The sequence below is a fragment of the Epinephelus lanceolatus genome, chromosome 12 (assembly GCF_041903045.1).
Source record: "Epinephelus lanceolatus isolate andai-2023 chromosome 12, ASM4190304v1, whole genome shotgun sequence".
NCBI classification, from domain to species: Eukaryota; Metazoa; Chordata; class Actinopteri; order Perciformes; family Serranidae; genus Epinephelus; species Epinephelus lanceolatus.
The window spans coordinates 23,398,929-23,416,840 of NC_135745.1; the positions used below are offsets into that span (position 1 = coordinate 23,398,929).

Consider the following 17,912-nt stretch of genomic DNA (forward strand, 5'->3'; position numbering starts at 1 on the left):
ACGACTTTTTTCTTCTGTGTCTGACACCGCAAGCCACTGCCAAAGCGCCGGATTTCGATGACTTCGGAGTGAGGATGGGTTGTATTAATAGGTCTAAATGAGCATTCAAAAATATGTTTTACCACAAGATGGCTTCTTTGCAGCGGGCTATTTATGATTATTTGGTACTTCTAACTTTGCAGCATTGGCAGTGAAAGCAAACAAATCTGTCCACACACTATTTAATTCCTTCATTTTCCTCTGAGACTTTGACTCTTATGGTTTTGGCGTCCATAGCCAGCCTAGGTAGGGAGGCTCAAGACTAAACACCACTGTTGAGGTTTGGCAAAATTTAGAGAAAAAGGCGCCAGGTTGAAGACGTGTGACGCCTGATTGCTTTAACTGCTCTGACCAAATACAAATGACAGGGTACCAAAACAAAATTACAAATACTGTTTGAAAGACGCCATTTTATTCAGATCACTTTTGTTTTTTTGGTCACACAGCTCAGGTGAAGTCTCAGGTTTGAAAGTTATTGTTCATCTCCACCATGTTTCATTACATATTATTAGTCACCTGTCACTCAGGAAAAAATACGTAGCCAAATGCAGTTTAAAAAATCCAATATAAAGTTAAAAGGATTAGGGAACAGGAAGCTGTTAAAGTGTGTTTTCAGGGCTTTGTTCTGGAGGACGGCGGGAGGCGAAAGGGAGGAAGTACTCTCTGGCAAACTGGAAAGTGTCCTCTGGTTTCTTCAACAGCAAAAACTGCAGGAAGTCAGATATGAGGGCACGGATCTCTGGATGCCGTCTCAGGTACGAGGCATGGTCCGCCTTCAGCTCCTCCTGCCACAACGAGACATCAACACACATTCATATTCTGTGGTGGCTGTGACGACAAGTACAGTTGAAGAGAGAGGACCAGTGGTCGGACACACAACATGCTCTTAATTGAGAACTGATGCCACGGGCCAAATTAAAAAACTAAATAGAAAATGATTGAAAGAAACAGAAAAAAACATCTTGCAAAAAGGGCACTTATCTAGACAGAGAGCAAAAGGGCAGGTGCTTGAGCATCTGTGCCTGGATATACATAGGATAAAATGTACAGGAGTTCAGGTACAGTCGGTTTGAATCATTGGTTACCTTTCTGTCCACGAACTGGGAGTGCATCTGCATGTCTTCTTCCCAAACTAGAGGAATCTTCTCAAAACCTAACACACACACACACACACACACACAATATATGTAGCTGACTGTTTCATTAGATTAACAGTTTTTATGAGTGTGGGAATCGTTACCTTTCTCCAGCTGTGATGGCAGCTGCAGAAGCCTCATGGTGACTGGTGATCCCACCTGCACTCTGCTGGCCAAGTGCCTGATCACAGAACATACACTGCTCAAATATTAAGTCATATTAACATTTTTTTTACAAAGTGATTTACAAAGCATGGAAGACACAAATGCATGTACTTCTCGCTGAGGATGCAGCCGTGTTGTGAAGGGCACTGTTTTTTAAATTTTCTGTACCCAAAAGCACACCAAAGGGCAAACCACAATCTCAAGGCACACCTGTATTAATATCTGTGCACAATAGCTTCTGGTAAGATAGTATAAGATAGACAGACAGCTCAGATAAAATCAGGATATGCTTTCGGATAGAAGTATGTTTTTAGGAGACTTAAACAAAAACAGTGACAGACAGCCTTACGTGTATCCTTGCCGACAGAAGGTCTACTAATGAAATAAGTTTAAATAAATCTGTGTATTGGAAACACTGGGTTACTGTATGAAGCTGCACGAGGAGGGTGTATCTTAAATCAATCAACAGTTGTGCTGTTTGATCCCTGAGTTGGGCAGAACTGTCCAACAAGTTTAGGAACCTGAATATGTGATGTCATCATTGAGCTTACCCATCAGCCAGGAAGTAGCACTGCCAGGTGGTGGGGCTGTCCTCCACCGAATGAACAATCCTCTCCACCCCAAACACCTCCACAGACTCACCCCCGACCTCCAGCTGCTTCAGGCCCAGCTCGCTCTGACCACAGAGAAACAGATCATAAGAGTTCACTATTTAAACAGCACACAGAATGACCCAGAGGTCTCACTGGCAGAATCACTTACAAAAGTGGTGTGGATGATGTGTAATCCCTGGTCGAAGGAGATGAAGGTCATGTGCTCTGGCATCTTCTTCCTCAGAGCGATCAGGCGCATCAGAAGCAAGTTGGACCCCTCGGTAACCAGTCCTCTCAGGACAGACATGGGATAAGAAACACTCTCCTTCTTCGTCTCCTGTACCCACAATTACACCTTACAGTGACTTCACAACAGCAGGTTTGTTGACATTTTGCAGGGTTAATGTTGGTATGAAATCGTTTTTAACAGTTATCAGAACGATGTTCAGATTACCGCCCCATGCCTCAGCAGACCAGACATGTTTCTCTCACAGTTTACATCCATGTCTGTAAAAACATAGATGCTTCACATGCATCTTCCCCCACCAGCACAGAAGATCTACAGTCAGCACAGTTTCAAGGTGGACGCCCAAGATTAGAGTCACAAATTCAGTATCTGACCAAATGTTTCCACTGCTGTTCCCGAGATATGACGTTGAGTGATCGCCAGAGAAGTGTTTTAACTAGGGGTGTCAAAATAACATGTTAATTCCAATTAATTAATCACAGAAAGAATAATGCATTCTCTTATCCTGTTAGGGGTTGCAGGGGAGCTGGAGCCTATCCCAGACCCAGCTGTCACTGGGCAAGAGGCAGGGTACACCCTGGACAGGTCACCAGACTATCACAGGGCTGACACATAGAGACAGACAACCATTCACACTCACATTCACACCTACGGACAATTTAGAGTCACCAATTAACCTGCATGTCTTTGGACTGTGGGAGGAAGCCAGAGTACCCGGAGAAAACCCACGCTGACACGGGGAGAACATGCAAACTCTGCACAGATGGGCTCCCCCACTCTGGGTTCAAACCAAGAACTGTCTTGCTGTGAGGCGACAATAGTAACCACTGCATCACCATGCTGGAGAAGCTTGAAATATCACCTCAACACAAAACATCTAGCAGCAACTCCCCAGAGCTAGCACAGCCTCTGATGCTAGCGCTTAGCAGCCAGCATTGTCAAGTCACACTCGACCAGGTGTTCAGACGCAAACTGAGTAGAGGAAAGGGGAACAATTGTGTCCAAAATCTGCCAAAATTCATTTGAACTAAAGTTTTTTAAATACTTTCACAGCAAAAAATGATGCATGCAATTATTTTAGATTAATTAATCACCGAGCATGTCAATAATTAGATTCAATTTTTCAAAATTTCTTGTCAGCCCTAGTTTTAATAAAATACTATGATGTCATAGTGAAGTTGACCTTTGACCTTGTGGATATAAAATGCCATCACCTCATGATTTTATCCCATTACATATTTGTGTTAAATTTTGTCATAATTAATGTAAGAATTCTTGAGTTCCTGCCAAAAACATGTTTTGTAAGGTCATAGTGACCTTGACCTCTGACCACCAAAATCAAATCAGTTCATTCTTGAGTCCAGGGGGATGTTTGTGCCAAATTTAAGGAAATTCCCTCAAGGTGTTCTTGAGATATCACGTTCATGAGAATGGGACAGACATGCAGAGATGGTCGCAAGCCGGAGTTGAACCTGCAACCGCTGCAGAGAGGAATCGCCTCAGTGTGTGGGGCACCAGCACTATCCACTACACTACCGACACCCCCTACAGACATTTTTGAGCATAAACCTTTAATTTCCTTCATTCTGGAGATTGTTTGTGCACCAATTTGTGCCTTTTCTGCATCAATTTATGTTATAAATTTCTTTAATTCTGTCAGAATAAAAGTCCTCTGCTACCTTTATTTATCTGGGGGCATGTGCACTTCCCCTGTGTCCCCCCCAAATCTACACCTCTGCTAATGTTGTTTAATCAGTTGATGCCCACTCCATAGTTTCTGCTCTCACCTCGCCGACAGTGGTCACTTTATCGATCACCATCTGCCCGTCACGCTGCACCATGTGATACCTCTTGTCCAAACTGTGGCCCTCGAGCTGAGAAGGGGATTCAGTGAGAGTAAAAACAGACACGTGGTTTAAGAATGAAAATTAGGAGAGTGCCATGATACAAAGTTTTCACTTTCATGTGTGTTAAAGTCAAACAGGATGACCCACCTTGACGTACTCATGGTAATCTTCCTCCAGCACCTCCAGGTCTGTTGTTAGGTAGGCTTAAACGGACAAAGAAAGCAGGACATGAAGATAAACTACACTGTCACAAAACAATGGAGGTATTTACAGCTCCTGTCTCTCCTCACCTGTCACTGTCGTCCCACAGGGGGAGTCATCAATGGCTCCCTGGCTCTGAGCATGCAGCAGCACACAAGGCTGCTGGACTCTACGGGCAAACTCCACCATCACAGTGAACTTCCCCAGGTGTCGGCCGCCCTCTGACACAGTCACCAGAGAGTCTGGAAACACACACTGCAGCAGCTCTGCAGGCTCTGAGAGCAGTAGTGGAGAACATGAACCACAATTAGGGTGTTGGGAGGTAACAGACACTTAACTTTAATGCTTTTTAAAACCTTTTCAAGATAATTTTTAACCAAGTTCAAGACTGATTTCTGGACTAATCATCTTTTTCTTGTTCAAGCATTGCAGTTGGTGCTTCTTTTTAGTCCAAGGAGCTGAGTTCTTCTTCAGTGGATTTCAGATACTGTTCCTACGGATTCATTTTGGATCCGGAGCACCATGGAAGTACCTTTAGAAGCTGTGAGCTTCTGGCTCAAGGACCAGCTGTTCAAGGTTTTTCACATTTGGGACCCTTTTGTGGACTATACTGAAAATGATGGGGCCCAGGCCCTTAGGAGTGGACTGTATGGACTAGCATGGACTGAGGTCTCGTAACACATCTCCATGTAGGTTTATGTGCTCAATATGTCACAATCTCTTCAACATACCTGATTCCCCCTGAGAACTGTGCTGCTGTGAACCTTTACACTTTTATTTATTTTTCTTTCTTTCTTTTTGCTTTGTTTTGTCTGTTGTGATTTTTGTTTATCTCGGTTAGGTCATATTGTTTGATTGATTCTTTGACACACACAAACACACACACACACATATATATATATATATATTTATTTATTTATTTGTTTATTTATCAGGGACAATGCATATTAATGAAAAGTGAACTGTAAATATACCGGAATTAGCCAAAAAGCTAGTTTTCATCCGCAGTCCCTGGCCAGATCTGAGTTGGCAGCCTAAGTAATAAAAAAGTTAGAAGTTTAAAACAATATCATTGCATGCAGTTTAAGATATAATAGATATCAGTGGCGGCTGCTGCTCTTTCAAACAGGAGAAGCTCACTTTAAGTTGACATCATAAAATTTGTCATACTGTAGCGAGGCAGTAACTTATAAAAGGACGATTTAAAACATTTATTACAAGCTAAAGGCTGATGTGTGTCCTCACAACACTTCTCCTTATTCTCTTTCATCTGCTTTTTTATAAAGTCTGTCGTCTCTTACATGACAGGTTCAGTAGAGTGGGCTACACCCCTCGGTAGGGGTCATCTCCTTTCACGATAATACCAGTAGTATTTTTAATATCATAATGAAAAAAACGTCATACTGTTACCCACAGCAACAACAAGCATGGCTGAAAGCGAAATTATTACCGACTCTGCTGTGGTTCCAAAAAGATGAGTAGCTTCAGTAGTGTGGAATAAACTGTGGCGTCCTGAATGTTTTATGAACAGCCCCGGACTTCTCAGACTCTTTTATTGTCTTACTGCTCAGAGGGAACTCATTCAGCGGCTCCTCTGGCAGCAGCACAGCGTCTCTCCCTCTCCTCTCTCGCCGTGAGCACACGGAACTCGGTGTCGTCAAGTGATTTTGTCATAAAGCTTTGGTAATGTAAACCTATGTGACGCTCATGGCTCAACAAAAAAACTACATATATGTGAATGTGTGATAGTTGTGGTATCATAACAGCCTGTCACAGGTTACAGCGTGATGATTAGAGGTGAAATGGCAGAGCATAAAGGTCCAGGTGGAAAAAAACCCAACTCAATCATTTAGGATTTTACTAAAAGAGAAACTCAAGCAAGTCCAGTGGCCTACAATATAGCACCTATGGTCACCATGACCTGGATAACTGAGAATCTTCACCAACATGCGGGTGACTAGTCGAGTAATGGCCCTAATTGATGACTATTCATCGACTAGGAATATTCTTAGCAGGGGGCAGGTCTAGAAGAAAACAACAACAACAACAATTAAACAGTCACAGTCCCCTCCTCTTTCTCCATCTTCCACTCTTGATTCAGTCATCAAAACTCCTGCCATTCATGCATGAACAACCAGCTGCATAAACAAAGAAGAAACAAACAAACAAAAAACATTGCTGAATTGTTGAGAACCCAACCTGAGGTCAATATTGTTAAATTACAGCCTGGCCTGAACCAAACTCGGTGGGTCAGGTTTGGCCTAATTGTGCAGAGAATCAGGGCTGTGACTGGAAATGGGCCCCCTAATGCTGAACAGGTGATTACGGCCCTGGTCTGGGCCAATTCAAGATGTGCCACCAACAGGTGGTGAGCACTAACTCCGCAGATTCTGTCTCCTGTTGACGCTTCAAACCAGCCTACAGAGTTTAGTGACAGACTCACCAACACTGGACATGAACCTGACAGCTTCGTCAGAGGCTTTCGGCTCCTCTTCTTCAGTCCCGGCTGAAGCCCCGGCAGCGGTCTCGTCTTCCAGCAGGGCTTCCATCATTAGCCGGTGTTTAACGGCAGATACTCCCGATGGTTAAATCAGTCCCAGTGTTGTCGGGACAGCTTCATACGAGAGACTTCTGTGGTGACAGCTCGGTTGTTTTTGTTATTTTAACGGCAATAGCCCTTTTAATGAGAAGCTGCGGAGTCTACACAGCCTCTTTTACGATACGGAAGAGAAGACAAGTTGTCATAGCAACGACGCTGCAGTACCGTAAAGACGGTTGTATGTGCGCAGCCGAATGTTATAATTTTAAAATTAAACTACAGTACCGTAACTAATAGGGGTGGCTGATATGGCCCTAAAATAATATCACCATATTTCAGGGTATTTTTGCAATAACAATATTCTTGACAATATGATAAAATAGTAAAAAAAAAAACCCAAAATATTAATAATTTAAGAACATAAAATTGCAACCATAAGTGATCTAGTTTTACAGTTTGCCTTCAAATGTTCAGTAAAAAGTAATCAAAAAATATTTCTAATTTCTTTAGTTAGTACACAACAACATTAACTCAGATTCTGTATACAATATTAATAGTTCAACTAAATAAAATCTACCTCAAATTACACATTTAAACAGCTCCCAAATACAAAAAATGTCCCCTGGGATCTATATATATAAATCAACAGGTGATTTCCTTCTTTTAGCAAAATCCTAAATGATTGAGGTTTTTTTTGTTCCCGTCTGGACCTTTATGCTCTGCCATTTCTCCTCTAATCATCACGCTGTAACCTGTGACAGGCTGTTATGGTACCACAACTATCACACAGTCACATATAGTTTTTGTCATATACTTTTACATTACCAAAGATTTATGACAAAATTACTTGACGACATAGTTGATAAGTCACTAAAAGAGTCTGAGAAGTCCGGGTCTGTTCATAAAACATTCAGGACGCCACAGTTTATTCCACACTACTGAAGCTGCTCCTCCTTTTGGAACCAATGCAGCGTCGCTGATAATTTCACTTTCAGCACAGTACAACATCAGCATGTTAGCAATTTGAAATATGGCGAGGATCACGATATAAATTTTACATATGATGTTAAAAATAATACTGGTATTATCGTAAACAAGATACACCTCTATTCAGATTGCCACCTTGGAAATATACCTGTGTCCAAAGATAAATGATAAAAAGAGAGAATATTATTAATTAAAAAGAGGCAAATCCATCTGCGTCAGTTTTCTTTTTTATTTGTATTTTTTCTTTTTTTTAAATAGCCAGTGGTTATCTAAAAACAAAATGATATGCTTTTTCTTTCTAGGCTATAAAATATATAAATAAACTATGAAAACAATTCTATCAAATGATTAATTTATTACTTTCTTTGATATTTTTGTCAGATATGCTATGCAGTGATGATTGCTGGGTAATATCTACGTTAATGTTGTCCAATGTCAAGTCTCTATTGTCTGTCAAGACAATACATGCACAACAGGCCCTTCTTAATAGTGAGCACTTGGGCCTGTTGTAACTTCCTTACACCACTGAATAATGTGCTTAAATACTCAAAATGTGAAACGGTAAATCTCTCTAAAAAAAAAAAAAAAGAAAAGAAAAAAGAAATAGCTTAGGGAATGGGACTGTACTTTGAGATTGACATTCTTAGTTATATTTACAACATGATCAAAAGTACAGAAAATAAATTGAGAGAACGTTCTAAACTTTCTTTATTCAATCATCATAAAAAGGTACAAAAGGATGGAAGAATACACTTATTATCAAGAATAAAGAACTAAAGCAGTCAAAGAATCAACTATTGGTCTTCCAATGGCCTTCAGGATTTACCTGGTTGAAAATGGGTGAAATAAATAAATACACAAAAGTTTGTTGGCTATGCAAATGTCACTAATATTCTGCATTTAGGGCTTCTGTTTGTAAAAATTTCTGGTGAAACAGTATAAATCCATAAAGCTTTTATTAATAGAGCCTCACTCTGAAGTCATCACAATCCGACACTTGGGCAGTGACCTGCAGCGTCAGAAACCAACGAAAAAAGGCATTGTTGGACGGTGGTGTCAGGGGGAAATGTGGCGGGACAAGGATGAAAGTTAAGGTGGCGAAGGTCCGACTGGGCAGACGGGAGGGGTGGATGGGTCCAACAAACACCGACCTTCACCCGAGAGAGCGGTGTTGGGTGTCCTATAAGATTATAAAGCCAAACCCTGTTCTTTTTTCCTAAACCTGACCATGTGTGGTTGTTGTTGAAGGAAAAAAACGTCAACTCATGGTGTTGTACCAACATAGTGTGTTTATTTTGAAAGATACTGTATGTAAACGTTAAATTTCCTGTGAAATTGAAAGTGTATTTTGAAAGAAGAGAACTTGACACGGTGTCCCAGATCATCAACAGCCAACACACCCAGGGTACCTTGCACGTCGTATGCGGATGTGGAAAGTCCATGACCAAACGTCGATATGTGACAAGGTCGGAGTGAGAATGTGTTGCTTAATGCTGTCTCATAAAAACCTAGACCCTCCAGTGATCCTCATACTTGGAGCAAAAAACAGATTTATTCTGTATTACAAATCAGTGACAATACAAAAGACAATAATTCAGTGAGATGATTTAAAAATATAAAATTTTATAATGATAAAAAAGACAAAAGAGCATGTTTTAAGAAAACCCTTCCCTTGAGTTAATTATCCATCCTTAACTAAAAGATACAGCGTGTGTGTGTTTGCATCATTTTTAGTGATTGACGCTTCAGTTGCAATGTGGGGCCAACACAAGTGTCTTCCTCAGGGTGAACCTCACTTCAGGTATCTGCTTCGCTTTACCAGGTTGACTGCTTCCCTCTTTACGGGCTACCTCATCGTTCACTCGGTGGAGGATGGTGGTAATGTCTTCACTCCTTGAACAAAATACAGAACAATAACATATTACAATCCCTTTCAGGCACATTATGATTAAGTCAAGTGTACAGTATACACTACATGATGACGAGCATATCATTAGATCTACAAAACACTGTGGATATTTCAATCTACAGTTATATAATCAATTCTGAGTTTCACATTTACCTCGGACAGCCTTCCCGCAGCGCCTGACATATGCTCTGGATAAACCAACTCCCATATGTTTTGTGTCTAATTGACGTATGGTCTTCAACAGTGGCAATGGCGACCAGAACATCAGCTTCCTCAGGGATGGACAGTAAGGGAGCATCATCAACCTGCAGATCTTTTAATAACACTCCTCGCTGCATTAGTCCTCCCTGGCAGGCCTGGATCAGGAACACTTTGGGCTTCCCGGTGAGGAGTGACTGATCGGTCGCCTTGAAAGTTCTAGTTATTTGTTTAATGGGGAGGGGCTGCCCATCAATCCCAAAGACGACACCCTTGTGTCCGTGACTGAGAATACAGCAGATGAAGGCATCGCCGTGCTTAGGAGCCTCCTGGAGATCAGTGAATCCGCTGCCAGACCACTCCTGAACACTGAACTCCTGCAGCTGAGAGAGGTCACTCTGGGCAGCAAAGCAATGCAGGGCGCGATCCATCTGGTCTTTGGTTTGGTCTTTACACATCAGCACTCTGAACCCAAGCCAGCTGAAGACCTCCGCCAAACTTTCTGTGAGAAATTTAATAATAATAAAAAAAAAATCCCTGGTTAAAGGAATACTTAGGATGTTTTGAAGTGGAGTTGTATGAGACTTATCCACAGTCTGTGTATCACCTACAGTAGATGGCAGTTTGGAGAAGCAAGCAGGAGTCCAACACGGATGCTAAGCAATCCACTGATGTGGACGGGGTCAGCAGCAAAACCCATTGTAGCCACCTAAAAAAAAGTCCTACCTAAAACCATCCATATCAGTTTGAGTGTGCACTATATTGAGAATATTTTCTGTCAGACAGTGATTTTCAACAAGGAACTGAAGCCATTATATTTCGCTGTCAGTGATTTAACACTGCAAAACCAGTTCAAAATAATGAACAGGGTATATTGGGCCCCCCTAAAGGTTATTTAGGGTGAAATTAAGAGACAGCCCGAATTGCTGGAGGTGTGATGTGAGCGTTGGCACACTCCACCACATGTTGTGGTTCTGCACTGTTGCACAAACATTCTGGTCCGCCGTACATGAGAATATCAAAATGATCCTTAAATCAGACGTGATTCGTTAAAGATCCTTGATGCAACTACATGATAACATACTGCCCTAACCCTTAAAAAAAACATTTAGAAATGTGTCATGTGACACTCAGGGTGCTTTCAGACCTAGAATTGTCTTGCTTTGTTCCGAATCAGGGTCTAATTTTATGACAAAGTTGTATAATTACCAAGAGTTGGTTTGTGTTCTCACGGCAGCATTAACAAGAAGACCAGATATAATGCCTTGAGCGAGAAAGCTGCTCTTGATTGGTCAGAATTTCCATGTGGGAAAAATCCAGGAAGTAAACAAAACATTAAAGAAGAGTACACTTGCAAGATAAATGTGACACTTTCTAATGTCACAATGGAGGGACAGCTACGCAGGTTGATTTTAGCGCTGGTGTCGGACTCCAGACTGGAGGCGTACTGACAGACATCTACTGTTGCTAACACACCGACTATAGATAAGTACTTCATACAACCCCACTTCAAAAAATCTGAACTGTCCATTTAAGCTTTAAACACCAACAAACAGGAAAATAGTGTAAAACTGTGAATTTGTCGACTGTGAAACATACGAGCATCTTTGTCAGTTCCGCTTCTTGATGTGTTATCCATGAAAAACTCGTTGTTTATGATCACACAGAGACCGGTAGGCTGGCTGTTCAACTCATACTGCTCATCCTGAAAACAGGAAACGGTTTGGCACAAACACATAATGAAAAAAACTAACCATTACAATAATTCATGCTCAAAGACTTAAAAATCTAATGAGGTATGACTTTATGACAGAGCTGATACTTTATTTGTTAATACAGGATAATAAGCATGTCTTGTGTCTCTTAAAAACTGAGGTAGGCAGAAATCTGGAAGAGGGCAAAGAAATCCCAGCAGAATTTAAAAATGCATCCTCCTCCTGCAGCTCCCCCCAGCACTGTTTCCAATACACTGATTTATTCAGCTAGTAGTGAACAGCTCATTCACTCAGCCCCTCTTTGCCTGCTCTCTCTCTGTTTAAAGTCCAGTTCAGATTAAAGAGTCACAACGAGATGAAACTGTTTTAGGCCCCGATCACACAGAAAGTGTTTTGCTGGTTGTGAAATGCGAGGCGTGTTGCACTGCCTGCTTTTTTTTTTTTTTTTTTAATTGAATGCCACTATGGGAAAAAAAACAAAAAAAACAACAACGCTTGCTGTGCCTTTTTATTGTTGCCAAGCAACCATGGACTCACCTCCTTATTCTAACCTTCCTCTAACTTTGATTTATTTAATTTAGTTCTTTAATAGTAATTTGTATCTAGTTTCTAAAATGTTGAGGCAGAGGGAAGTTGCTGTAGCTCTGGTTGAGGGTGAGAGGCTGTCAGTAAACAGTTAGCTGGGCACAGGGAAACAGAGATCTGTGTGGGTACATGAGACCCTAAAAAGAAGGTGGATCATGGGGAGTACCACCATTTGGTCCAGGAGCTTCTCCTTCATGATGGCTGTGTCCAGGCATATTTAAGGATGACTCGGGGGCAGTTTGACAACCTGCTGTCTGTCGTCGGGCCGTATAGCTCTGGGTATCCAGCAACAGCTACCACCAGTTTCTCCTCCATTGTTTGCCAACTGTAAACTTGTTATCGTGACTACCACAGAAGGCCTGCCTCTCAAATCACCCGATTAGACAATGGGAAAAACGATGACAAAACAACATCTGTATAAACCTTTTGATGATGTAATAAGAGTGCGACCCACTGCTGGAAGATTTAAAAAGTAGCTATTTGTAGTCAGCAGCTAACTCAAAGAAGAAAAACAGCAGTCGAAAATGTCCGCAAATTGGGAAAAACAATGAGGTCCAGGAGCTCCTTACCCTCTGGCTCCGGTTAGCATAAGGCTAATGTGTTAGCAAGATTTTCTCTCCATTTCTGAAACACTTTGCTGATATTTTTTTCGTTTAGAGTCTCTTTTTTAAGAGTCTGTCTTCCTGTTTTGGGTACCTTTGCAGTGTAGGCAGTTGATGCCAATGCTGGAATAACAACTTTCTCCTCAGGATTCTCCACCATTGGATCAGGCTTTCACTAAAGGGACGCACATCTGCATTTTGAGAACAGACAAAAGGAACGCCCTCTCTCTGCAATGACCTCCCATCAGTTTTCAAAGTTATGTTTAAAGTTTATGATGGGATTATTATGTTGTTATTTATTTATCCTTATTATAGAGTTTATTATGGGTTTTCTTGCCCACTAACCCCCAAATTAAATGCCTGCCTCAGCTTTAACAAAGCCTAATTAAAAACACAGGCTCAAGCATTTGTTATTTCAGCATCAGTTAAAACCCTCACCTCCTTTCGCCTCTTGTTGTCTCGTGGCAGAACATCTGAGGAAATCAGAGGGAAACAGAGTTACACCTCCAAACATAAAACCTCTAAGACTTAATGTGAAACACACAAATGGCTGGCACATGAGTCATATCTATGCCATAACTTAACTTACCACTGTTGTCGTCAACTGAAGCAGCCTGGACAGGCATAGGTAAAAGGCAGGGGTCATTCAGCTGTATGTTCTTCAGCTCCGGGAAAGTTGTTTTAATGTCGTCATCAGTTTGCAGAAGGTTCAGGAAGGCTTGGCAGCTGTCTTCTCCTTTGTTCATGATCTTATCCACCAGCTCAACGACGTGACCCTCTACATCTTCTTTGTTGATGCTTTTAAGGTTGTTGTACTCACGACTAGTTATCAGGTTGTTCTCATGAACTTTGTTGAGGACAAGCCTGTGGTCTCCACACAGAGTCGTCTGGATGGTTGTCTTATTACGTCTCACTGTGTCTTTGGCTGACATGCTGAATCTGACATTGAGGAATAGAGACAAAAAGAACGAGTTTCAGGGGCGAAAATCCCATTTCATAGTTGGGGGGGACAATAAACAGTAAAATTTTAGAGAATAATTCCGGGGGGGGGGACAAGGAAAAAAAGTTGTAGCCTGTCTTTTATACAACATCTTTTACCGCAATTTGACGCTTTAATCTTTTCTCTATCTCTCCAACAGGCAGGCATAGGACCTTTCTTAGCACTGGCTGAGTCCACCTGCACATGTCCAGATTTAAAACAAAATGATTGAAATCAAATTAACATGTACACAACGACAACAGTCAGGTGCGCCGTGCTGTCCAAGGTGCTGAGTGTGTCTGGAGAAGAGCAGGTCTCTGTCTCCCCGTGCGCAGTAGTGTGAATATTTATGCTATTAAGTAAACAGAGAAAACATGTCTCTCATTGTTTAATAGCAGCAAAACAATAAGGCTTCATTCATCAAAGACAGAAACTCTCTCCTTCTCTCCCTCTTTTTCATCTGGCTCAGGTGTGTGGAATGGATCCTTCATCAGTGGCTGGCTGCAGGAGCAAACCGTTTTGTTTGTTTTTTTTCAGGTTTTTTACCGGCAGTGAGATAAACATTTCCTGCAATTAAACTGGTGAACTGGTTTATAAACAGTGTGCTGTGAGATCTGCCACTGCGCACCTCAAAAGTGTGCGTAATAGTCGTGCGTAAAAGCCTGAGCCTGGGGCTTGTTGTAACAGTAAATGGGATGTGTTGTAACTTGTGTAAGTTAAACTGTATCTGTGTGAGTGTACATCTTACCCGGTGATGCACGATGTGGGAAACGGTTCCAGCCACACGCTGCAACTGCTGCCAAGTACTAACGGCTGCTAGCCCTGCCTGTTGGAAAGAGTGTGGGATATACCACTACTAGGAATGGGAGGGGGGGACTAAATCTTTTAAGATTTAAATAGCACATTATTGCGCGATTATAATGAGCACCGCTTACATTGTGCTTTTAATAAATACTACTGCATTGTTCAAAAATTATTAATTGTGTCTCAAATTATTCTAGGGGGGGACAGCTTTACTGAAGGGGGGGTCATGTCCCCCCTGTCCCCACCGGGATTTCTGCCCCTGATGAGTTTAGTAAAGCACACCAGTCAGTGCTGTTTTTTTTTGGTTGATACAAACTGTGAAAGATTTTTGTAACATATTGTGACAGTACGATTAATCATTTTGTACTTTACTCATGAGTAACATAGTAACAGAGTTTTAATAACAGTATTGGTCAACAATACTGACCATTTCGTTACAATGCCATGCTCTGCTGGGAAACCTTTGGTCCTGGCATGGATGCCACTTGAAGCACTTCACTCATCCAAACACCGCTGCGGACCCCACTTCATGGCAATAACACTCCTCGATGGCAGGGCCCCTCCCTCAGCAGAACATGCACCATTCCTCACCACAAACAATTGCCCATGGAACATGACAAAAAGTGCAAGGCATCAACCTGGCCTCCAAATTCCCCAGATCCCAATCTGATCAAGCATCCATGGGACATGCCAGTACCCCACCTAACAACTGACAGGTCTCAAAGGATCCACTGCCAACGCCCCAGTGCCAGACTCCAAAGCACACCCCAGAGGTCCCATGTCCATGCCTTGGCATATCAGAGCCAAGTCCGTACCAAAAAGGCCCCACTTTGGATTGGGGGTACCTCTGGGGTACAGGCACGTCCCACGAATACTCAATCAGATTGGGACCTGGGGCATTTGGAGGCCAGGTCGATGCGTTGAGCTCTCTGTCACATTCTTCAGGCCACTCCTCACTAGCTTTTCTGTGTGGCATGGCGCATTGCTCTGCTTGGGGGGCCATTGCCATCAAGGTGCATTGTTGCCATCAAGGGGGGTGTACTAGGTTCACAGCAGTGTCAAGTGAGTGGTATCCACATGAATACCAGGAGCCAAAAGTTTCCCAGCAGAACATTGCACTGAAACAAAATGGTCAGTGTTATTCACTAACCTGCCAGTGGTTTTAATGCTTTGGCTGATCAGTGTATACATATATTGCATATTGTCCAGCCCTCCAAAAAACTCAATGAGTAGATTCTCATGAACAACCTACTACATGCATATATGCAACACATACAGTTTCTAAATACTTATCCAAATTGTATGCACAACTTAACCGTCATCACTCATCAAGCACGCCTGTATCCAAACAAGTCAACACGTCTTTAACATATAGTTAACTAGCTAGCTGAAATTCCTGCTAATTTGGTTTTGTATTTTGGGATCAGGTCCTTCAAACTGACGTTAGTAACGTTACAGTCTGAGCGGAAGTAAACCATTTCTACGATTATGGCATGATAATTATCACAAGTTAACTTGGAAACTCTCGCACAGCTCCAACAATAATAAAGTGATAATTACATAAAGCTTTAGTCACTTAAGGTCAGAAGTCTTGTCTCCACTTTAGGCGGACTGTACCTGGAAGATCCCGTGTCCTCGTGTCCTCGTGTCCGTCACAGCAGCAGCAGCAGCTTTCGTTTTCAAACCTCGGAGGTCAGAGATCCGTCTGAAGGTTTTGTTTGATACCCGAGGAAACCTGGCGTCTCTGCAGGATTACAAGTAACTTCTACTTAATTCTGCATTCATACACTCAAGTTTTATCTGCCGTGTGCAAGCGATGCCTTGGGTCAGTCAGTTACAGTGAACTGACAATGGACAATGGAGGTGCGTGAGTGTGGTGCTTGACCACCACCTAGTGGAGGAGTGGTGCTATCTTACTGTTGGCTGTGGAGTATTTACAGGAGACAGGAGTCAAAGCGAGCTGGGCTCAATGCTGCCTGTACAGGCTGTTGATGATGAACAGCAACCATGTTCCATGTGAGAAACATAACGTGTAAAATAACCTCCAACCATGTTTATTGTGCTCCTATAAATGAAGCTGTTTTCAGAGAGAAATACGTCTGTCCCTGGTGGTCTAGTGGTTAGGATTCGGCGCTCTCACCGCCGCGGCCCGGGTTCGATTCCCGGTCAGGGAACTTCTTTTTTTTTTTTTTTTTTGGCCTCCGCTGAGCTAGTAAAGTAGCATCACTCAGAGACGCATGTGGCGGCTCCTAAGCCTGTGGTGGTTTTTGAGGACCACATTCTAAGCAGAACCACATGATCACATGGATCCTTTAAAGGGATACGTTGGATTTTTGGCAGTGGTGTTGTATGAGGAACTTATCAACAGTAGGGTACTCTCTACAATAGATGCCGGTTGGCATGCCCCCAGTTTATTTAGCCACCAAAAAAAAATCACTATCAGTTTAAGTGGATGCTGTATTTAGAATACCTTTAATGCTTTAGTATATAGTGTTGCACATTGTAGCGTAATACACATTTTTTATACTTCTAAATTTTACATACTAATTTTATATACTGTAACATAGCGTAACACACATACTGTTATATCTTTATATACATATGTTTATACACTAGACATATAAAGTGTCAAACACTAACATCATTACCTCCGCCAAGGAGGTTATGTTTTCGCGGGTGTTAGTCTGTTTGTCTGTTTGTCTGCAAAATAACTCGAAAAGTTCTGAACGGATTTTCATGAAATTCTCAGGAAAGTTGATAATGGGAGAATAAACAGATGATACAATTTTGGTGGTGATAGGTTGAAGAGAAGTGGATAAAATAATAAAATGGCGGGAATCCAAGCTGGTTGGTGGAGGCCTGCGCTCTCCGAGTGCTCTAGTTTTTAAAATAGTTTTATGTACTTGTGTAAATATATATATATGTAGTGTGTATCAGCCATATCAGTGTTATCAATTTTTATTACAAAGTGTCTGATTTGGTAAAGATCAAAATTTTTAACATTTTAAATAAAGAAATAAAAATAAATAGATATGTAAATTATAAATCAATTTAATATTTAAAAAATAAAAAATTAATTAAAATAAAATAATAATAAAAACCATAATAATAATAATAACTCAAATGTTTCCAGTTTCACAAAAAAAAAACCTACCAGATTTATTATTAAAAGTTATTGACTGAGTCTTGGTGTACTTGTAGCCTACCTTGTGTTTGTGTGTGTGTGTGTGTGTATTTCTCATCAACACATTGCTTTGGACGTAACCAGAAAAGCCGAGTAGCCTACAAAGTGTTTAAAGTGTTTAAAGTGTTTCGATGTTGCGGTGTATGTATGAGAAAATAAAGAAACAGGAAGAACCCCTTTGT

The 17,912-nt window shown here is 41.5% G+C and overlaps 2 protein-coding genes and 1 non-coding gene across 5 annotated transcripts; 1 reads left to right on the plus strand and 2 right to left on the minus strand.

Moving 5' to 3' along the window:
• Positions 1 to 434: 434 nt before the first annotated feature.
• Positions 435 to 6,934, minus strand: catip (ciliogenesis associated TTC17 interacting protein). The gene is made up of 9 exons (XM_033651356.2): positions 6,672 to 6,934; positions 4,318 to 4,503; positions 4,175 to 4,230; positions 3,968 to 4,054; positions 2,103 to 2,270; positions 1,892 to 2,016; positions 1,280 to 1,356; positions 1,125 to 1,192; positions 435 to 824 (listed from the first exon to the last, which is right to left on the minus strand). Exons 1-9 carry the CDS (start codon positions 6,778 to 6,780, stop codon positions 639 to 641), a joined length of 1,062 nt encoding a protein of 353 aa, XP_033507247.1. The 5' UTR covers positions 6,781 to 6,934; the 3' UTR covers positions 435 to 638.
• Positions 6,935 to 9,023: 2,089 nt separating this feature from the next.
• Positions 9,024 to 16,426, minus strand: LOC117271616 (caspase-3-like). Of its 3 annotated transcripts, XM_033649906.2 has the most exons (7): positions 16,164 to 16,426; positions 14,491 to 14,568; positions 13,353 to 13,702; positions 13,202 to 13,236; positions 11,461 to 11,566; positions 9,817 to 10,363; positions 9,024 to 9,647 (listed from the first exon to the last, which is right to left on the minus strand). In XM_033649906.2, exons 3-7 carry the CDS (start codon positions 13,693 to 13,695, stop codon positions 9,500 to 9,502), a joined length of 1,179 nt encoding a protein of 392 aa, XP_033505797.1. In that variant the 5' UTR covers positions 13,696 to 13,702; positions 14,491 to 14,568; positions 16,164 to 16,426; the 3' UTR covers positions 9,024 to 9,499. The 3 variants fall into 3 exon arrangements, with proteins under 3 accessions (XP_033505797.1, XP_033505796.1, XP_078029258.1); XM_033649905.2 differs by lacking the exon at positions 14,491 to 14,568; XM_078173132.1 differs by lacking the exons at positions 14,491 to 14,568; positions 16,164 to 16,426 and adding an exon at positions 14,974 to 15,657.
• Positions 16,427 to 16,648: 222 nt separating this feature from the next.
• trnae-cuc (transfer RNA glutamic acid (anticodon CUC)) lies at positions 16,649 to 16,720 on the plus strand. The gene has a single exon. It is a non-coding gene; the product is annotated as a tRNA-Glu (tRNA).
• The last annotated feature ends 1,192 nt before the right edge of the window (positions 16,721 to 17,912 follow it).